The sequence below is a fragment of the Struthio camelus genome, chromosome 5, assembly GCF_040807025.1.
Source record: "Struthio camelus isolate bStrCam1 chromosome 5, bStrCam1.hap1, whole genome shotgun sequence".
NCBI classification, from domain to species: domain Eukaryota; kingdom Metazoa; phylum Chordata; class Aves; order Struthioniformes; family Struthionidae; genus Struthio; species Struthio camelus.
In genome coordinates, this window is record NC_090946.1 from 80,444,147 (window position 1) to 80,464,123 (window position 19,977).

General features: G+C 49.5%; 1 protein-coding gene across 3 annotated transcripts; it reads right to left on the reverse strand.

Moving 5' to 3' along the window:
* Positions 1 to 1,402: 1,402 nt before the first annotated feature.
* On the reverse strand, positions 1,403 to 19,761 carry GPR137C (G protein-coupled receptor 137C). Of its 3 annotated transcripts, none has more exons than XR_011141733.1 (8): positions 19,294 to 19,761; positions 11,939 to 11,982; positions 10,934 to 11,162; positions 7,457 to 7,606; positions 6,785 to 6,907; positions 6,530 to 6,645; positions 2,586 to 6,357; positions 1,403 to 1,455 (listed from the first exon to the last, which is right to left on the reverse strand). XR_011141733.1 is itself a non-coding variant. In XM_068947540.1 (7 exons), the coding sequence occupies exons 1-7, from the start codon at positions 19,657 to 19,659 to the stop codon at positions 5,555 to 5,557; spliced, it is 1,200 nt and encodes a 399-aa protein (XP_068803641.1). In that variant the 5' UTR covers positions 19,660 to 19,749; the 3' UTR covers positions 2,399 to 5,554. The 3 variants fall into 3 exon arrangements, 1 of the variants encoding a protein (XP_068803641.1); XR_011141732.1 differs by having other exon boundaries at positions 1,414 to 1,455; positions 2,586 to 5,726; positions 19,294 to 19,749; XM_068947540.1 differs by lacking the exon at positions 1,403 to 1,455 and having other exon boundaries at positions 2,399 to 5,726; positions 19,294 to 19,749.
* Positions 19,762 to 19,977: the final 216 nt, after the last annotated feature.

The following is a 19,977-nucleotide window of genomic DNA, read 5'->3' on the forward strand; positions in this document are numbered from 1 at the left end:
GACTGAGTGCTTTCAGACAGCAGCAAAGAGGTGGAAAACTGAGGTCTGCCCTGACCCTGCTGTTCCCTAGCCCTGAAGCTTTTTACGAGTGTGCCTTGACTCATGCGTAGAGTTTAAATTTCCTCCAGCTTGCCACCGGCCTGATGTAGTTGTCCTTGGGCTTCCCTAGAATAACCATTGTCTTGGACAGAGCAATGTGAGTCAACACAACAGGTTTGATCTGCTGGTTGCAGCCCATGCTGTTCTGCACGTTCCTCAGCAGAGCTGACAGTTCGGGCTGGTGCTGCAGGGGGAGCAAGGAACGTCCTTCATTGGTGAAGGCAATCAAAAATGAACCACACAGCAGCACTCTGAAGGAGTCCTGCTGCTTACAGTGAGGTTAGCCTAGTGCTTTTTGTCTTAGGTAAAGTCCTAAGTGAACAACCGAACTGGCCCCTCTGCTGCCTGGACCCCGGCCTCTCCCAGGTAACACTTGCTGTACCTTACAAAACAGCCCGGTTACTTTACCCACCACAGATATAAATGGTAACTCTTAAGCAGTTCTGGCAGGGCAAATGCATCGTGTGTAGTGCTCTCAGAAGAGCAGCCACTAGGCGCTGTCACTAAACTCTGCTTTTCCACAGGGCAGGGGAAGAGTGCTTGGATGAGTGAGGAGCCCTGGGTCGTGCCTGGTGCTGTGAAGGGAGGCTGACCAGCTACATTGTGCCTGCCAGGTGTTTGGCCTCTTCTCTGGCAGGGGGCAGCGGCTAAAGCCACTTTTTCTGAACTTTATTCCCTGTTTTTGCTTCACTGTTTAGAGTGGTGACAGCTAAGGAGTGAGGGGAAGGGACTGAAGTGGTAGGTAGCTTGGGAAGGGAGGGAGCAGCACCATAAGCTCTGGAGGGAGAGTAGCGGTAGATACAGTAGAGAGGAGGGCAGAAATGCACAAAGATAGTAATAACTAAGTGAGCGCTGTGCTTTTCCTGATGGAAGATGAGTTCTCCTAAGGGAACAAGAAGGTGGGTACACAGTGAAGTGAGGCAAATGTAGGGCAAGCAGAGCCACCTCTTACCTCACTTGCTATAGGGAACCAGAGATGCAAGAAAACACGGGGCTTTTTTGCTCTGCTTCTAGCCAACATGTGAAGACACCCACTCCCATCGCCTTATTTAGGGCAAGGGGAGCTAGAAGTTGGCCTCATCTCAGCCACCCTCACCTGTTAAGTGGGTAACAAACAGATGCCTCAGTAACCTGAATTATGGCAAGTGCTAGGACCCTTTGGCCTTCCTGCCCCCTCCCTCAGCCTGTTAAACCCAGTTTGCCCTCATTTGGGATCTGTCTGTCTCATACCAGTATCCAGTCAGGGCTAAAAAGGGAAAGGACATACCCAACACGTGGCTGCTGCTCCTCAGAGGCAGCTCAGAGCTACTCAGTGGCTCAAGCGAAGTTGAATTTTGCCGCTCCAAGGACAAGAAGCTGGGGAAGTAGGACAGAGAGCTGCTGTGACAAAGCAGAGGACCCTTCCCTTCCCTCCCCTTGCCAGGCACAGCCTCCTTCCTTCCCCCCAGCCGCAGGTGCCTGCCTAGCGCTGGCAAAATAAGGGGCAAGGCATCCTGGCTCTGCTGCCAGGTTGGTCCTGCAGGCCAGGAGCCAGCCCTGATTACACGATCAGCCTTCGCAACAGGGGCAAAGGACAAGATCACACATGCTCAATGCTATCGGAGAGCACAACAACCGCAGCCCAGCCCTGTGCAGCAAGGGAGTGTAGCAGCCCCCATCGACAAGGCTATTTTTCCACCCCGGAGCCTCCAAAATGCAGTGTGGAGGCAGGTACTGCTGTACATAGACAAAGACACAGCATGTGCTCTGGCTAGGCCACTTCTGTTTGCAGCAAGCTCAAGGCCGCATCGATAAACCTGTGCCAGTATTTCAAGGAAATAAAGGCAACAGTGAGTTACGTCAACTGGGGATGTCACCTCCTGCACAACTCAGTGACACAGAGGGTGCTGAATAGCTCTCAGTTAAAGAAAGACCAGAGCTTGAGAAAGGGACCGTCGTGAGAGCCCAAGGCCAAAACACCAGCAGTTTGTGTGATATGACACAGAGGCAGGGCTCCTTTTTCACATTGTGCTAGGATAGCACTCAAAACAGCCCAAACTGAGACATAGCTCCCTGCGTGCCTGGGAGCTGGTGGGTGGAAGCAAGAGAAATCAGCAAAGGGGAGAAAGGACCGCATGAGCTGGGCACAGAGGGAGCACCACCTCCCTCTGGGCCACAGAGCCCAGAAAAAACAGCAGAACATAAAGCACAGCGTGAAGGCAGATGGAAGGAAAGCTGCTCTGCCCTCTCCACCCTTCAGCCAAGTCCCAGAAAAACCACAGTTGTAAAGGGGAGCTGCAGGACAGGACACCATTGGAAAAACCATCGCTGGGCTTTCTGCAGCAGTAGCCACCCAACCAGATTTAAGCCCAGGCAAGTATTTGCAAAGATGCTGCAGTCCCACCACAGCATTCTGGTTCACGGCAGCCATTCGATGGCTAGGAACAAGCTCAGCCGGGTCCAATTCAGCACTTGGACCCTGTCAAGAAGCAGTTTTAATGAGTTACCAGGCATGTCTTTGCAGAGCTGTCACATCGTCCAGGCATCCCGTGCTGGCATAGCCAACCAAGCCCCCGGCCAGGGACAAGGAAGAGGGACTACAGTACCAAGTCTGGAGCTGGCAGGGTTGAGTCACAGCAAGAGCAAAACTCAGCCAGGCCTCCAAAAGTAGCACAGAAATTTTTTTTTTTTTTTATTTCAACATAGTAGTGCTTGGTTACAGTTTAGTGAAGAACAAATAGGTACATTCATTGGCCACAGCTTCCTGTTGCAGCCAGCTGCTGCCTGACTGCAAAGCCAAAACACTGTTAAACCATACCAAAAAAAGAAAGTTTAATGAAAGGCAACTATGCATTAAAAAAGTCATTGTACTTTTGAGCTATAAATTACTTCAGTAAAACACAAGACCAGCTCCAACACGAGCTGTCAGAGTTTTGAAATTAACGGCCATCCGTACAAATGAACAAAACCAAAACACTTTGCCAGTCACTCATGAGTACACTTAGCAACGAGACTCACTGCCCCAACCTGTGATCCTAATGCCAGGAAGATCATATTGTTGTTATGTGCTTCAGTGCAATATGAACAATGAGCCTGTAGCCCTTTAATTTTTAATTTTTATTTTTTTTGCACTACACTCCCTTCCCTCCAAAGAAAAACTTAAAGTGCTCCTAGTGCTTTGGAATTTAAGCAAGAACAGGGGCCACTAGCGTCACTTACTGTCTTTGGTGACATATGGGAGAAGGGCAATGCATGGAGTCCAGGTCCTTTGTTAGCTTTGCCATAAGACAAGCAGTGATTGAGATGGAGCAACCTGTTTCTGTATCCCAACGGGGGCAAGAGGACAGATCTCTTACAACATGTAAAATAAACCAGCCAGGAAAGCCACAGCAGTCATGGTGGAGCTCTCTGGTTCAGCAACGAGAGCAAAAGGGATGTGTTGAAAGTCATTGTCTCAGAGCCTTTTCTAAACGGAAGCAGAGGTTGCTCCATTTTTGGGGCAGCAAGAGTGAAGCAGGTTAGCATGTACAGGCTCACGAGCCAGCACAGCCCAGGACCAGGGGAACAGGCAGAGGGACATGGTGTTTTCAGTGTGACAAGTGACATCTAGCTCAGTAAAGCAAGGTGGCCAATCTGGTGACGAGGACACACTAGTGAGCACACAGCAAGTGAGAAAAGGTCAGAGCTGTCCCAGCACTTGCAGCTTCTCACATGCAGCTGGAGACACTGAGGCTGCCTCAGAGTACCTCCAGCACCCAGCCCCACTGCACAGTGTCCCCAACCCACAAAGCCAGGCCAGCCTAGTACCACTCCATACACAGTTGAGTCCTTGCCCCAGGAGGATCTGAATTCAAGCTTTCAGTGTTAGACTTGCTTGTTTGAACAGCAGGAGCAGCTCCAGGCAGGTTAAGCAGTTCCAGTTCAAGTTTTCACTGAGAGGTCAGAGACACAAGAGCAGCTGTCCTCCCTGGACCAGTGTCTCCATCCAAGCATGTCTCCAAAGCCGCTTTGCTCATGCCCGCACAGGACTCATACAGAGACAAGCCACAAGTAACATGAAGTCTTAAATGCAGAGTCTAGTCTCCAAGAGCCTACACAGCTATGGGCCAACTCTAAACTTGCCTGTTTCAGCTAGTCAAAGAGAAACAGAAAGCAACTCTGAAACCAACATCCTCCCAAACTGTGACCTAGCATATTCAAACCCAGTGTACACCATTAAGCACTGCTGACAGCTACTGTGGTAGTAGAACCCCAGCCCAGGTCCTGTGGCCTGCTCAGCGGCATGGGAGAGGGCAGCCATGGAGATGTGGGAGGGGAACAGACCCCCAGGGACTAGTTTTCCTGCAGCTTTCCCCCTTTCCCCTCACAGCACATGCTGCCTCCACGAGCAGAGCCCTCTTCTACCTCAGTGGGGACCTTGTAGGTTCACATTTGCTCAGGTTAAAAAGCTTGGTTATCTGCTAAATGCAATTTAATACTGGGGTGAAAGAGGAGAAAATAGGACAGCTTTCACAACCCATTGGTTAAAGTGGTCAGTTTTACATGCACTTTGGCCAAATATGTTCCTATATATATATATACACACACACACACTCATACTGAGCCAGTCCCAGCCCTAACCTTCCTGGAAGAAGCCAACCTATGAAAGTCTTGACACCCCCCCGTACACTTGACAGCAGCTACAGTCCCAGCCAGCCTTCTTCCTTTGCCATAATCTAGTGGGCTGGTTAAAATTTAATGATCTTATTGCCAGCAGGAGCACTTGATCTCAGCTATTACAGGCCTTTGCTATGGGTATGCTTTGAGCTCAGCTTTGAGCCCACACTCCTCAGCAGGGTAGTTCAGCAATCAGGTGGAACAAGGACTAGCAGTCAGAGCAAGACCACACTCAGCCCAGAGGCATCAGCCCTGCAGGGTGTGAATATGGCACAGTATGCTTTAACATTCATTGCAGGAGTCCCTGCCCATAACACACTCAGTTAACACAGAGCATCACACTCAAGTGAGTCAGGATGCAGAGTACTTCATGGAACATGTCTAGAAGCTCCAGACTTTGCAGGAAGACAGTGCCTCTCCCAGCTATGGATGTGCAATTAAAAGAGTAGCTAGAACAGTCTCAGACCAAGCAGTCTGAGCAAGATTCATTCCTTCCAAGTGTGCAGATAAAAGTGCAAATATGCATTTGATGTTTCTTTTCTAGTGAGGAAGCTCAGGTGCATTTAGCTGCCAACAACTTGAAGACCAGACCAAGAAAAAGCTTCCAGAGAGTTCAGCTTCACTTTGCTACATGGTACCTTAAAAGTCACAGTTCTCTTACTGCCTGCAGCCATAGCTTCAGTCCTGCTTACAGCTGCAGCAGGTAGTGGAATGTTTGTGTTGATGAGTTAGATGCTTCAGGGAAGAGGAAAAGAGAAAAACAGATTACAATCCTATACATGAATGCCACTTTGGGGAAGAAAGGCCCCTTCCAGCCTCTTCAGTTCTGTGGTGCAGGGCATGAGCTATGGTGATTGTTCAACTCCGAGCCGCCTGCAGCAAAGAGCAAGGGGTCACTGTCTGTAGTAGTTCCGCTGAGATGGGGGCCCACTGTGAAGCTGTCATTCCCAGCCAGGGACCCATAGCAGCCAGAGCACTGAGGGGTGGCCAAGCTGGGAAGAGAGACAAAAAAACCAAACATGGACTCTCAGAAATGGACAATTTCTTAGTTTGGAGACTGCTGCTAGTCTGCACAGCTAAGCAGGGCATTTAAGTCTGGATGTCATAAGTCGGAACCTGCTTCTGCAGATATCATGCTTCCAAGGAACCTGGCTTTAAAGAAAAAAGTGAAAAGTGCACCAGCCCCTACCAAATTGGTCAAGAGCAGCCAGAGCCTTCAATTCCTCACTAAACTGCTGGGGCACGAGAAGCTCAGATCCCTGAGCAACAAGTAAAAGACAGGGCTGCCAGGTTTCCCTTACAGTTTAGCTGGAGGCACCAGACCATTCCTCCCCCATCCATGTTTCTGTAGAGCTTTGTCCCAGATGGTTTCCAGGGGACATCCTCCCAGACCTCCAGGGACTTCACCTCACTGCTTTGCATTACCAGTGGAGAGACTCCTCCGGAGGCCACTTGAGAGCCCTTCTCCCTTCACCAGCTAAGGAAGGATCCTAGCTGGATCAGCCTTCCCAGATGAAGGCCTCGTGTCTGCAGCCACTGTGCGCTTCTACCACTGTGCGCTCAGCATGATATCCACTTCTCAGAGCTGGTCACGTTTATCTAATGAGTGTAGCCCCTTGTGAGCTACAGAAGGGAACAAAACCAAGCTCAGTCAGAAGGTTCTTTGCCCCATCCACCTCGCCCAAGCTGACTTTTATGTCAGGATTTTTCTTGCGAGCAGAAGCCAAGAACTGTTGCTTCCACATAAGACAGCAGAACAGCAGCTGAGCTTTTACACGCCCAGGACAATGCTTACCCGCCTTCTCTGGCCCCAAGCCGTGACAAGTCATCATCGCTGTCATAGCGCCTTGGATTGTCAAAGAAGTAGGCTCTGGAGCTGTAACTATGACTATTGACCATTCCTGCTGGAGTCTATTAAAGAGAAAGGAGTTAGGCCAGTAGCAAGGCATTTCTAGTTGTCTTCTTAAAGGTTTACCCCCACACCCCAGACACCTCTGAGCTCTCTCCCTGCACAGGGGTATTCAAGCTACAGCAACTTGCTCAGGCCTACCAAGTTCTGACTCAGTCTCTGAGCCCGGAAGAACAGCACCACAAAAGTCGTTGGCACCAGCTCCCAGAGGAAGAGGACCACTCCAAACACTACATATTCTTCACTGCTCACTTCCACATGCACCTGTGGACAGAAGCCAGAAGTCTGTGAATACCCCTAGCCATCAGCACAGCTCCAGAGCTCCAGAAACTGGACACTGACACAGCATAAGGATTTCTCCGCATTCCTAGTTCTCCTGTGAAGGCAGAAATCCAAGCCAGAGTAGCAACCCCTTTCTAGCCCCTACTGTCTCCAAGGAGGAATGGTAGTTCTTCAGTGTGCTACCCAGGATAGTGCTAGCTCCCTCCCCACCCCAAAGACTCTCCCTTGCACACAGCCATGCCTTTTTAAGCATGGCTTCTCTGCTCCAGTTGACTTGTTCCTCCTCTCCCCCAATAAAAGATCTGGCAGGGTCTAAAATTTAAGAGCACAACAGGGAATCCCTCCTGAAAAAGCAGCTGAACTGAAGATTCAGGCTTGCTCTGGTGGACAGAACGAACAGGGCTTCTGAAGGTAGAAATCCAGCTCATGTGAGGATACAGAGAAACCAACACCCCATATAGCTCTTTCCCCTATACATTCCCTTTTACTTCATTACTAGCTCTGGATTGGAGGTTACACACAGACACTTACCTTGTCTGAAAGGTTGTCCCAGCCATAGTTAAAAGGACCAGGAACATTGTCTGGAGATATGGCCACAGCTACCAGGTTGTAGCAAGCCCTTGAGGAATAGAGAAGAGCAACTACAGATCCCACAAGAATAGCCTGGCAGACAGATGTTCCCTAGGACAGAAAGAAAAACAGTTTTAATGCAAACTTTCCGCAGAGCTGTTTTTTTTAAAAACAGAATCACAGCACGCTTGAGGTTGGCAGGGACCTCTGGAGATCATCTTGCCCAACCCCCCTGCTCAAGTAGGGTCCATCTAGGGCATGTTGTACAGGACCACATCCAGGCAGGTTTTGAATATCTCCAGAGAAGGAGACTCCACAACCCCTCTGGGCATTTTAAATGCATGAGAAGCTGTGCAGACAAGGCTGACCTAGAACATTTGTATGTTACTGCTCAGATATTGAGAGCTGGTTAAGAGCTTCCTTATGTGATGAGTTGCAGGAGCAGAGCTATGCTGCCAGCGTCCACCTGGGAGCAGGAAAGGCTCAAGGCAGGGGAGAGTCATTCTCAGGGTGTTGTTGATAGACTACACCTAGCAAAGTTATTTCAGTAGTCAGCTTCAAACTTGTGGCCTTTCTGTGGTGGCCTCCAGAAGACCGATCAACAGCCATTAAGAAAGTCATCCTGCTGTTTCTACACCCTGACCAAGCACAGACTCTACAGCAGTGATGCCCACATTGCTCACTTACCCTGCAGACACTGAGCATCCCAGATGTTGAACGTGCCCGTGTCTAAGAAAGAAGCCTAGATATGTGGGGTGGCAACTTTGAAAAAAGGAAGGAGGACCTGGTCTCAGAACTTCACTGCTGCTGTGGGACAAGGCAGACTTTGTTGTACACAGAGCAGCAAGCTATGGGGTGACTGGATGTTGAGGGACCTCTGCCTTCTGTTAGCTGTCTTATGCTGGTGAAGACCTTTCTAGAAGCAGGCCTGTCAGAGGGACAACTGCCATTAGGTACATCTCCTGCAGAACTAGCCATAGGAATGGGAACGTTATAGAAACGCTCACAGACCTTCAGGCAGTGTTATTTCTTTGCTGAGTACACCTGTGAAACTGTTTAATAGCTATTGGTAGGCACTAAGTCACCGCACGGTGGAAACTAGTAAGAGGTAAACAAATCTAAGCAAGATGCAGTTGATTTTACACTATATGTAAATAGATAATCCGCTCAGGAACCTCACCTTATTCACCTATTCCACATCCAAACTATGGGTATGCTAGCTCCATTTTCCTAGTTTTGGAGAACGAGCTCAAGATATGGTCTTGGAAGAGCCAGCTGGAAAACACACAAGTCCCTGTGACACCACTGAAGCACAACAACACAGCCCGCTCCAGTGCTGTCAGCTGAGTCCTTGGTATTCAGGGCAGCAGAATTAGAGACAGAAAGGCTAGTGAAGCAATAGTCTCCAGCAGGCAACGACCATAGCATAGGACCTGGCAACAACCCAATAGCAGAGCCTGCTTCTCAAATGGCTCTAAAACCTTCCCGCATTCAGTCTTACTGGGCCCCCTCCAGCCTTGCTGGGCTGCTTTGATAGTCACTAGGTTTAGAGTTGGAGTTCAGCAGGCAAGGCAACCTTTTTAGACACTTCTGCTGATCCCAATCCTATTGTTGCAGCTCTTCCACAGTGCTGCAAGTCAAAGGATGCCTCCAAGGCAGGGAAGGCAGACATTAGTTGAATGCAAAAGACCTTTACCAGACAGTTAGGTTGAGTACTCAGGGGAAGAACGGTCTTCTCTAGCACATGTTGCACAACAGCAAGGCCCTAAAGGTAGCCTCAGGCACATGACTAGAGCAAGTCACTGCATCAGTAAATCACTGCTGGGTGAACTTGGTAAGTTAGCGTCCAGAGCCGGTTAGATAGAGTTGAAGACCTGCCTCATGTAAGCAGGGATTTGAACAGGTTCTCAGCCTAGTTACAACTTCTGTCTCATTTAGATCGCCCTGCTGCAGTCTGCAGTTTTTGTGGACGGTTGTCATAAGAGCCAACTATGCATCTAGCCCTGCCTGCCTACAACCCACACTCCCTGGATTCCTGGCAACTGCAGATGCCCTCTGCTTCCTAAGAGGGAAGGACTTCTACACAAACCCTCAGCTTCAACCCTGATAGCATAGCTCTAGCAGCCCCTCAGCTTTTATTTAACTCCAGCCAGTGCCAGCTGCCCCCTTTAAGGCAAGTAGTAGTAGACTGCAGCAACTTTGAGTGGTCCTACAGGTGACCTGCTAACGAGCAAGGAGACGCTTCCAGCCAATGCAAGGCAGTTGTTTGGATCCAGGGCCTCTTTGTAGCAGTCTCTGCTGCAAGGCAGCCTGTCACCCTCCTCACACCCTTCCTCAGGGAAGAAGCAGCAGCATCCAACAGCCTTCAGGATGCTTTACAGCCTCTCTCGCCTGAGCCGGGCAGCAACAGTCCTCTAAGCTCATCCTAGAGTCACCTTTTTCAGGACACACTGGAGAGAGAGTCTCCATAGGAGGCCAGAGTCCTGAACTTCTGACAGCTGGAAAGAAAGGGTTCAGGGCATGCAAGGTGAAAAGCTGCGCTATTGGGAAAAGGCACTAGCTCAAAAGTATCATAGCCAGGCAGCTGGCTTCCTTGAGCCTGATATATTCATCAGGTGCTAAAACTATTCTAGAGATACTTCCAGGCTGATTAAGAGACTGCAGTCCACCCTTCTCACAAGGCCAGGTCTCCACCTTGGAATCACTGCCTTTGACAGAAATATGCCTTCCCAGAGGAAGAAAGGACAGCTCCCAGGTGCACACTTAGTTGCAGCCTACTCTCACGCCAAGATGAGGCTGTGGATGGCACTTTACTACCTGCTGGAGAAGAGAGCTGGGTATGTTCAGACCCCCACCCATACTTCAGCCTTGGAGGCAGGCCCTGCAGCAGCTTCTCCTCCCATTCTGAAGTGTTTATCTCAAGCAGTACAGGTCAGCACCGTCTCTGGCGCAAGCAAGCCAGTCAGCCAAACCAAAGCTGGACTGCTGCTGGATCCACTTTGCAGAGAATTGTGTTAGACATCTGTCAGATCTATCAGTGCCCTGCAGACCTTACTGTGCTTAGCAGCAATAAGTTGCAGAAACTGCATCTCTTTCTCCTTAAAGGAGCCACTCCACCAGCCAAGCCTTAAGTTAAGCTTCTAAACCCAAAGAAAAGCATAATCAGCTCCTAAGTCTCCTGTTGCATCAAAGCTGCAGATAGCACTCTCCTTTAACATACACAAGCCACAGAGCTGTGCCACTTCATTTCTATACAAGCAGCATGCACCATCTACAGGGAAAAGTCAGAGCCAGCATCTCCATGTTGCAAGGCATATTGGAACAAGAGCATCTCAGCTCCCACCAGGCCAGTGTGGCTCTGCCTAAGCACATACAGATCCAGTTGAGAACCCAGCTGATAGCTGCACAGTTCCAGTATAGTTCAAGGCATTGACCTACCTTAGACTCGAGGTAGACATTTGCTGAAGACATTTTTCCCAGTTTGCACATGCAGCAAGCCAATGAGACGGCACAGAGGATGAAGAGGCTATCATTGACTAGGGCACGGGCAAGGACTGTCCATCTCAGCTGGTTCTCTGGGACTTCACTATGGATTAGCATTGCACAAGTTAAGTTCACAACTAGGAAGAGGAGGCTGGTAAATACGGAGCCCAGATACAATAGGACCCTGCAGAAGAGGTAGGTGAGAAACATGGAGTTCACATCAGTTTACGCAGACAACTCTGGAGTCATTCTCCACCACCTTCCCATCTCATCAGGCAGGATGACCTCCCAGCAGGCCCAGAGCTGTCCTTGCTATGAAGATCAGGTATTCTGGCAAGTTTGTGATTGTGCTGGCAGCCTAAGCCTGCTGTGTATTTCTATTTAAGCCGCTCTCATCTAGCATGAGCTGTGTTAAGTAGTCATGAGTTACAGGACTCATCTTCTGACAGTCAGGTTCTTATCTTGCAAATTTTAAGTGTTGCTCCAGCTCTGCATTAACTTCAGTCAATAAGCTATGAGTCATCACACCACTGCAACTTCTTTACTGAAAGCCACTGGAGCTTACATTTTCCATTATGGGTTTCCCTGGAAATGGCTAGGGAACACTTGGGCCGCACAAACACAAATCCCACCTATTGCTCAAACCTCATCCTGCAGATTTTTCATGGAGGTGGGACAGCTCAGAAGGACCTTGAGAATTCGTCTAATCCATTATCAACATCTGTACATGTCATGAACAATCTAGTACTGAGACATGCGTTAATTTCCTTTGTATCCTTGACCCACTTCCCCAGCTCCCAATCCTGCCCCAAGGCATGGCACTGATCCTTTGTCAGAGTACAGCTAGCCATGACATAAGCTGCATTCAGTCTTTGGGGTCTGGAACTCCCATTCCTAATGCTAGAGCACTAATCCACCTTAAAAGGCCTTTGAAGGTAAGGTTAGAAGAGCGTCACTTACTTGTACTTGTTGAATTCAGCTGCACATTTCACTTTGAATATGACCTAGGGGAAAAGTTTGCATGGCATTACTTAAAGTGACCTACAATTCTCCTTTAAGCTTAGGGAAGATATATATACACACACAACAGCAGAGCCAGCATCTCGCTGGGCAACTCGAAGGACTACAGATTATCTATTAGCGCTAAATCTTACACTTTATCAACTTGCAAGAAAGACTGGTATCTTTTCCTAGAAGAGCTGTATTTGAATGTAGGCATCCAATAGGAAAGAACATATGTATTATCCCTCTTGTAACAAGGCTTTTAATACCACCACACCTAAGGACTTCAAGGAAAGAGCCAAATTCAGCACTCAGGACTCACTAACAGCACTCAAAACTACATTTACTTCGCCAAGTGTTCTTCGTACTGCATATTTTAAGACCTCAGTCAAGCTGAATTTCTCTTTTAGGGGAGACCGTTTGAGTTGCTATACTCCAGTGAGACAAACAGCTGATCTAAAATAGCCCTCTAGTATTGAATTATGGACCTGCAGTTCACCATAAGCCTTACTAAAAGCTGTGGACAATAACAAGCATTTGGACTTCTTGGTTCTTCTGTGCTTTAGACGTCTGCAGACCAAATACTCCTGAAAAGTGACTCCAAGATGACAGGAAGCCCTCCAGAGGCCAAAGGCCCAGCCTATCGAGTTGGGTGGCACACTTGGCAAACTAGCACACTAGCTGACAGTCATTCACAGACTATTTCACCCTTCAAAGCAACATCTGCTTTGTCAAACAGTGGATCTGGGTCCTGTGAACCTCCTCGCCACACAAGGTATTAGGAGACTCCAGCTGAACAGTTGTATAAGAAGGATGGGTGCTTCAAAGCAAAGGCTCACAAGCCTCTCCTCAGACTGTTGTAGTAGTAGACAGGCCTCTGTTTCTTTGGGCTGGAGGGTGGCTCGTGCTAAAGCATAAAGGGGCTAGACTCTTAGTACGAGGAAACGTGTCTACCCCTTCCTAACCTAGCCACGCTCCCAAATTATAGCTCATACAGGAGGAGCACAGAGATCCTGCTGAAGGGGGAACAGGCAACTGGCATTCACACAGAGGTCAGCACAAGCAGGGTAGATGCTAACAGCAGGCAAGCAGCATGCTAGCAGAGCTTCATGGAGTTCACTTCTTGTCACACACTGACTCAGCACAGTCATGGCAGGAACTGTTTCTTGTCCCGTGAAACATGCACATCTTGGTACAAGCCTTATCAGGAAGGGATCCAGAGCAGGGGGTCACATTCAGTCTTGGACAAAACTCATGTCCTGTGTCTGGAGACTTTGAAGGAACTTGGGAAGAGGCAGAGACAGCCAGCTAGCCAGATCCAACAGACATGCAGTAATCAGAGAGTGGCAAGTGCATAAGTGCAGAGGTTTGGTTTCACAACTCCTTCAAGAGGTCATCCTTGTCAGCTTCTAGACTGTGGCTCCAATGAAGGTTCACTCATCTCTTCAAGGCACTCTTAGTCAGCTTTTTTTCCCTCTGACAGGATCTCTTGGCTCCTGCCTTCCAGTCAGCACTGAGGTAGCACTCACACTCCAAGGCTTCAGAAGTCAGGCTCCTGCCTGCCAGCAGGATTGCCAAAGGTACTTCAGGATTCGAAGGATTGTCTGATCCATTACAGAAGTTTAAAGTACTTGAAAGCCCTCAGAGCAGGCATCAGACCTCAGACAGCTTCAGCAACCCCTGTTCCTACAGCTAGTTCTTACTGTCTGGCTCTTCTTCCTCAGTCTGAGGGAAGAACTGAAAGAGCACTTAAGAGCAGGGAGCAAGACATGGTACCTAGGCAGAGGGAGGCATCTAGTTCCCCATGCTTGAGAAGCAGTCTCACAAGCCCTTTAACCTGTTATCTTGGCCTATGCTAGCCAGGAGTAGTACGGGGCAAAGAAGTGGCATAACCCACACTGAGCCCCAAAGCTCATCTGAGTTAGCTAACACCTGGGCCCAGGCAGGGGAGCCTGGTAACACTCCAGAGTATGATTTGTCCTCCTCCTTCCCCTCTCTCCCCCCCATCTGCCTGTAGGCTACATTCAAGTTTCAAGCGCTTCGGGAGCGTCAAAGCAGACACCACAGCCAGCCAGCTAGGAAACCTCTTGGTTCAGCACCCCGTTTATGCAACATGGAAATCCATTTGAGATGTTTGGGCTGCTGCTGACTCCCAGAAGAGCAATCCAGTTGGTACAACTGCAGCCTCCCACGCACAGGGCAAGCTGAAAGTCTGTGGCATGTTCTGTACCAACTAATAGCCCTGAGCAAGAACAATCCCCTCAGCGGAGCAGGGCAAGGCTACTGGCTAACAGAAGCCACTGGCTTCAGCAGCTGCAGTAGTCCCATGCAAGACTAACTGCCAAGACCCTCCCCCTATGGCTGCAAGCTCTGGGTGCTACGGTACATAAAGCTGTCTCAGAGTTAGAGGGTAACAGTGATCAAAGATTTACATTCAGAGTGTTGCTATGAAAAGCAGAGGGAGACCATGGCACCAGCCGTGGGCTTTTACTAGTCCCCAGATATTTAGTCCTGTAACTTCAGGAAGAGAGTGGGCTGTACTACTCATTTTTGTCTTGGTTACAAGCACATAACTCACAGAAGGTCAGTTTTTTCTTCAGAGGCTGGGTCAGTAGGTGACACAGATAACGTTCACATTGTCTCAAGAGTAAGAACTCAAAGGTACAATATTGCACAGCTTTCAGCACTGGCCTATCTCTTCTGCTTTCAGCGCAAAAAGACAGCTGATGTAGAAGGCCCTGAAGAAGCCAGTGTAGAGAGCTTGGAGTAGTCCTGACCTTTCTAGAAGCAGGAAATCCAGATAGACAAGATGATCTCCAGAGGTCCCATCCAACCTAAACGATTCTGTGATTCTGTGATCTCCTGCCCCAAGCAGGGGCATTACACTAAGTTGCTGGTAGTAAGCCTGGTAAGCTGAGCAGTTGCTTTGATTCAGCTGGGTGGCCAGCCCCAGATGACATGAAGTTGCTTGCTGAAAGAAAAGAGAGGTCTCTGCTAATCCAGAGCAACAGGACTGAACATTTTTACTCCTAAGTAAACCTTTTAGGACAGTTAAGCAACACAGCAACTGTCTTTCTGGAGACATGAGTCCTCTGAGCACTTGATATCAGCAGCAGACTTGGAAAGAAACCTAGACTGAGAATAACTACAGACCTGGAAGCTCCCTGTGATGCTGGAAGCTTTTGTTTTGTGACAAAAGTAGACATTTTTACAGAAGCAAATTCTTTGGGGTCAATGATGTGAGCAGAAAATGAACTTGCTAAGGGTATGTTCTCAGAGTATTAGCTAAAAACGCCCATCCTTAGAAGGTGTACTGGGAGGCGTCACTGCTGGCAAGAAAGATGACAAGTTAAAGACCTATATCCCAGAAACAACTGTAAGGATCAGTTTTAGTACCTGCACAAGTCAGGTGCCTTGTTCTCCAGGTAATATTGGACACGCTTGATTTTGGCACAACCATTCATTGTCAAGACCTGGAAGATCCAGGAGAACCAAAAATCCCCCAAAACCCTCTAAGCAGTCTCTCTTCTTTATGCATAGTTAACACCTTTCAGTCTCTGTCTCCCTGGTGGGAGAAGAGTCTTTCGCTCCAAAAAGAAGTTGAGTTCAGCCTCCACAGATACAAGGCAGATAGCCAGGTGCTGCCTGTAGTCTCACTTGATGTGAACACAGCACTCAGCTGCAAGACCATCAAAATGGATTCCTTCTCTTACCACAGAAACTCAGCACAAGGCATCAGGGCTCAGCACAGGCCGTTTTGGGACTATACACCACAAGTCATGTTTCAGCTTTCCCCCACCTCTCAGAGGAAGAGCTAGGAACCATCTGTGAGGAGGATCTCTCATCAACCCCACTAATGCTGGGATCATCCTATGTCATCACAAACACAGGGTGCAACTGGCATGTACCCTCGTTTCCTAGAACAGCTTGTTGCTGGCATGGCCATCTGTTCATCTGGGAACTCCAGGGCCCATGGGACTCTCTGACTACAGAACAGAGCAATGTTAAGTTCAAGGGACCCCTTGCCAGCTGTTCCTCCGAGGACGTGGCACAAGCATGGACATGGCATATATCAGGTGTCCACCAGACAAAGAAGGTGGAAGAGTGCAAGGACTGATGGAGGCTTTTCAAATTCTTCACCTGAAAAGGCAGGAAGCCTGCACCCTTGGAAGCAGGGCAGCAAGGACAAACAGCTCCCAGACTGGATGCTGATTCCAGGCCCGTCTGCTCCAGTGCAATTAGAGCAACAAAGGATGAAAGAGGCTGATGTCATCTAATCAGATGGAGCACTTAAAGAAACCCAGACAGGTTAAGGGTTATGGCCACACCAGTCTGACAGAGCAGCCCATCAGAAGGCCTTACTCATCGCCGCACACAGTTGCTCACCCCCAAGTGAGACAAGAATGCAGAATGTTCAAGAAGGCCTTTTAAGAGGGTCGAGATGGAGGTTGTTGCAGCTGGAGTTATAGGTATTGCCTTCCTGGCAAGGATCTAGAGAAGCAGGAACAGGAAGACGCTTAGGAAAAGTAGAGAGGAAGAAGTGCTTCCTACCAGGAGGCATTACACCTCCTGATGTTCCAGGTAGGAATGAGGCAGTGACCGAAGAAACTGTCTTCACCAAATAATCATCCCACATGCATTTTGTTAGGCCTCCACGTCCCCCCCCAGGAACCTCCTGGGTCAAGAGGGGAAAGGAGGAGGACAGCCTCTCCCCACAGCAAGAGGGAGTAATAAGCAGTTCCACTAGACTGACTGTCATCCCCTGACTAGAACATCATGCAAAATAATGCTAGCGCTCCACAAGCATTTGCTGTTTCCTGAAGCTCTTTCCCCACTCAGCACCATTTCATCCTCAGCTTGTACATAGTCCAAGGATCTCCATAGAATAAGTAAGATTAGCTCAAATGACATCTGCCTAATGGAAGGAAGTGTGGCCTGAGCTATGTTATTTTTCCAATATCTCCACAAAGAGACACAAAGACAACTAGTCAGGTTTTCAGCACACAAGGAACCTATGCTTACACCTGAGGAAATTTAAGACCAAGATGCTGCCTCCAGAGTAGTAAGAGCCTAGTGTCCTTCTAAAGGTTGCAGGCAATTGGCCAATAAGCATTGAGAATCAATGGACCATCCATAGTAGGTTCTTTGGTACAGTCACTGATGTGACTTCACCAATTATCTCTAGCTCCTAGATCATTTTGGTTAGACTGAAAACTGCTGTGGTTCCACAGTAGTTTTTCCTCCAGGCAGTGACAGTTCTTGTTTAATTATGCCCTAAACCCACTTAATACAGCTTCTCCTGTGCTTTAAGAAAGGCACTGAACAGCCAAACCAGACTTAAGCTAACCATCAACACATGGCACCCTTCTGTCAAGGAAAGGAAAGGCCAGTCCTTTATCAGACTGTTCTTCAAGCAGGGGAGGCCAAACATCACTACTCAGCATTGCTTTTTTTCATTGAAATGGAAGCTAGAAGAGCAAAGACTTTCAGTCCATCTAGCTGCACTCTTCCTAGAAACCGCAGAGGCTCCAGCTCTCCACCAAACACCACAATGAGATCAACTGCAGACAAGTGCAGCTTTCTCACCAAGAAGTGCTGGACACTCATTCTCCTCAGGAGAGCCAAATGTTAGGCCCTTCTTTGTAGCTACATAATGCATACCCCTTTCCATAAGTCATTTTAATCCCTTCCCACTCTAGATTCTTCAGGCAGGATTTCCCTTGGCTCAAGATCTTTGAGGAAAAAAAAGAAAGAGGGATATAACTAGCCAGAGAGCCTATTGCAAAACAGATATTGTGGGAGGAAGGGAAGCCTGAAAGCCAGTTTGAATTTACTTTTTATTTCTTTAAAGAAGCCTTTTCCACAGAGCTGCTGTCAAGTCTAGTGACTTAGAGGAACACAAAAATCCAGCCACTTCAATGCAACAGAACTTGGAGTCCCTTGTCTTTCAAGGGATACAAGGGATGTTTGTATCCCTTGTCTTTCAAGGGATACAAACATCTACAAGTTGGAGCAATTGATAGGTCAGGCTTTAAGAGGCAAGACAGGTTATGCACATTATGCAGCATTTCTTATTTTGCTGCCACTTGATAGGCAGCGTATCTAACGCTGACAGCTTTTGGAACAGGCAGTTCACCCCAGCTTCCAGGTGTTTATGTTGGAAGGGGAAGAACCTAAATAGCTGAACAGCCCAATTACTCCAAGTTTCATATCATCATGCGAATGTTGATGTCCTAGGGAAAAATGAAATCATAATTCCTATCAATGACACATCGGAGCGACGGAGCGATTTCGCTGTGTGTTAGCGATTCCTTTGTGAGGCTGGTGAACAGCTGAGAGCTGCAGAGTAAAGAATCTGAACGACAACAACAAAGCTGGAAGGAAAGTGCTGCCTATTTATGAAACAAGTCACCAAACTGGAAGGCAGGCGAGCAAAGGGCTGTTCATGAGAAACTGGAGCAGAAACAAAATATTCAGAGGAAGGGGAGGAGACAGCTAAGGCTTTAATAGATAAAGGAAAACAAGTGAAACGACTAGAGAAAGAAGAATTAAAAAAAAAAATCACAGAACACAAGTGATGAGGAAACCCAGAGAAAGAGGAATACAGATCAGCAACAACAACAAGCAGCTCTGCACTGTCCCAGCAGCGATCTTTGTGTTAGAAAGGGGCCCACCTCTCCGGCCCTAGGCTGTTGTTTGGGGAGGCAAAAGGGGATCTCTGGGTTTTTGTCTGACAACAAGCTGCAGAACAACAAGCCCAGTTCACAGCGGAGAGGAGAGATGGAGAGAAGGAGGGAGCGCAGCAACAATAGCAGAAGAGGCTCTAGCTGGTGACGTAATGGTTGGCATCACGCCAAGCCGGAGCAGCCCCTGCTGCTGCCACCACTTTCTGGTCCTCTTTAGACAAGGAGGAATCAACTTAAAAATAAATAAATAAGCAAGCAAGCAAAGCAGCCCCTCCAGAGGGGGTCCTTGGCACTGCCAGCCCCTCGTGGGGTTGACAAGGGGCAGGGGCACATCTCTGCATTCCCCCCCCCACCAAGATCCTGAGCATCTCTCCGCATCCCCCAGGCCACCCCAAGCCTGCAGTCGAGGCACACGGTGGCACCCCTCTCCCCAAGCTAGGCTACTGAGAATATTTCCATGCACTCCTCCCCCCCCCCAAAAAAAAAACCCTAAGGTGTCCCTAAACGTGCCCGTCTCACCCTAAAAGCAGCCTTAAGGGCACACCTGGCAGCAGCACCCCCCGACCACCAAAGCCGGCTCCCTGCGGGCAGCACCTCCCCGAGCCGCCCCCCCCCCCCCAAACTTACCTCAGCGAAGTAGAGGTTGAGGAGACAGAGGCTGGCGAAGAGCAGGCAGCCGGGCAGGCAGTAGAGGAGCCAGTGGGCGAAGGGCTGCTGGAGGCGGAGGGCCTGCAGGGAGTTCTGCAGGTAGAAGGAGAAGAGCGTGGTCCTGAGGGCTGCCCAGAGCAGGCAGAGGAAGAGGCAGAGCGTGTGGTAGCTCAGCCGCCGCTCGCGGTAGTAGAGGAGCAGCCAGAGCTGCAGGTAGGCGAAGAGGAAGAGGGCGGCGTAGAGAGCCGTGTGGAGCACGGTGAGCCCCAGCTGCACGGCGTAGGGCACGGCGGCCCCCTCGGCCGGGGCCGCCCCCTCGGCCGGGGCCGCCGCCGTCGCGCTCATGGGGCAGCGGGAGGCAACGGCCCGCCAACGGTCGCCGCGCGGAGGGCGCGCCCGCCGGCCCCTCCCCTCAGCCCCGGCTGGACACCCCCATGCAACAAAGGGGAGCGCGCGCGCGCCCGCCCTCCTCGCTGCGCCGCCCGCCCGCCGCCAAACAACTCTCTGCCGGGGGACAATCAGCTGAGCCCGATTATTTGAGGCGCTCGCTCCTGGCAAGCGCGCGCTCCCCATTGGCTCCGCGCCGGCCCGCCCCCGCCGCGCCCATCCGCCGCGCGGAGTGGCCGCCGCCGCCTGTCACTCACGGCCTCTCCTCCTCCTCCT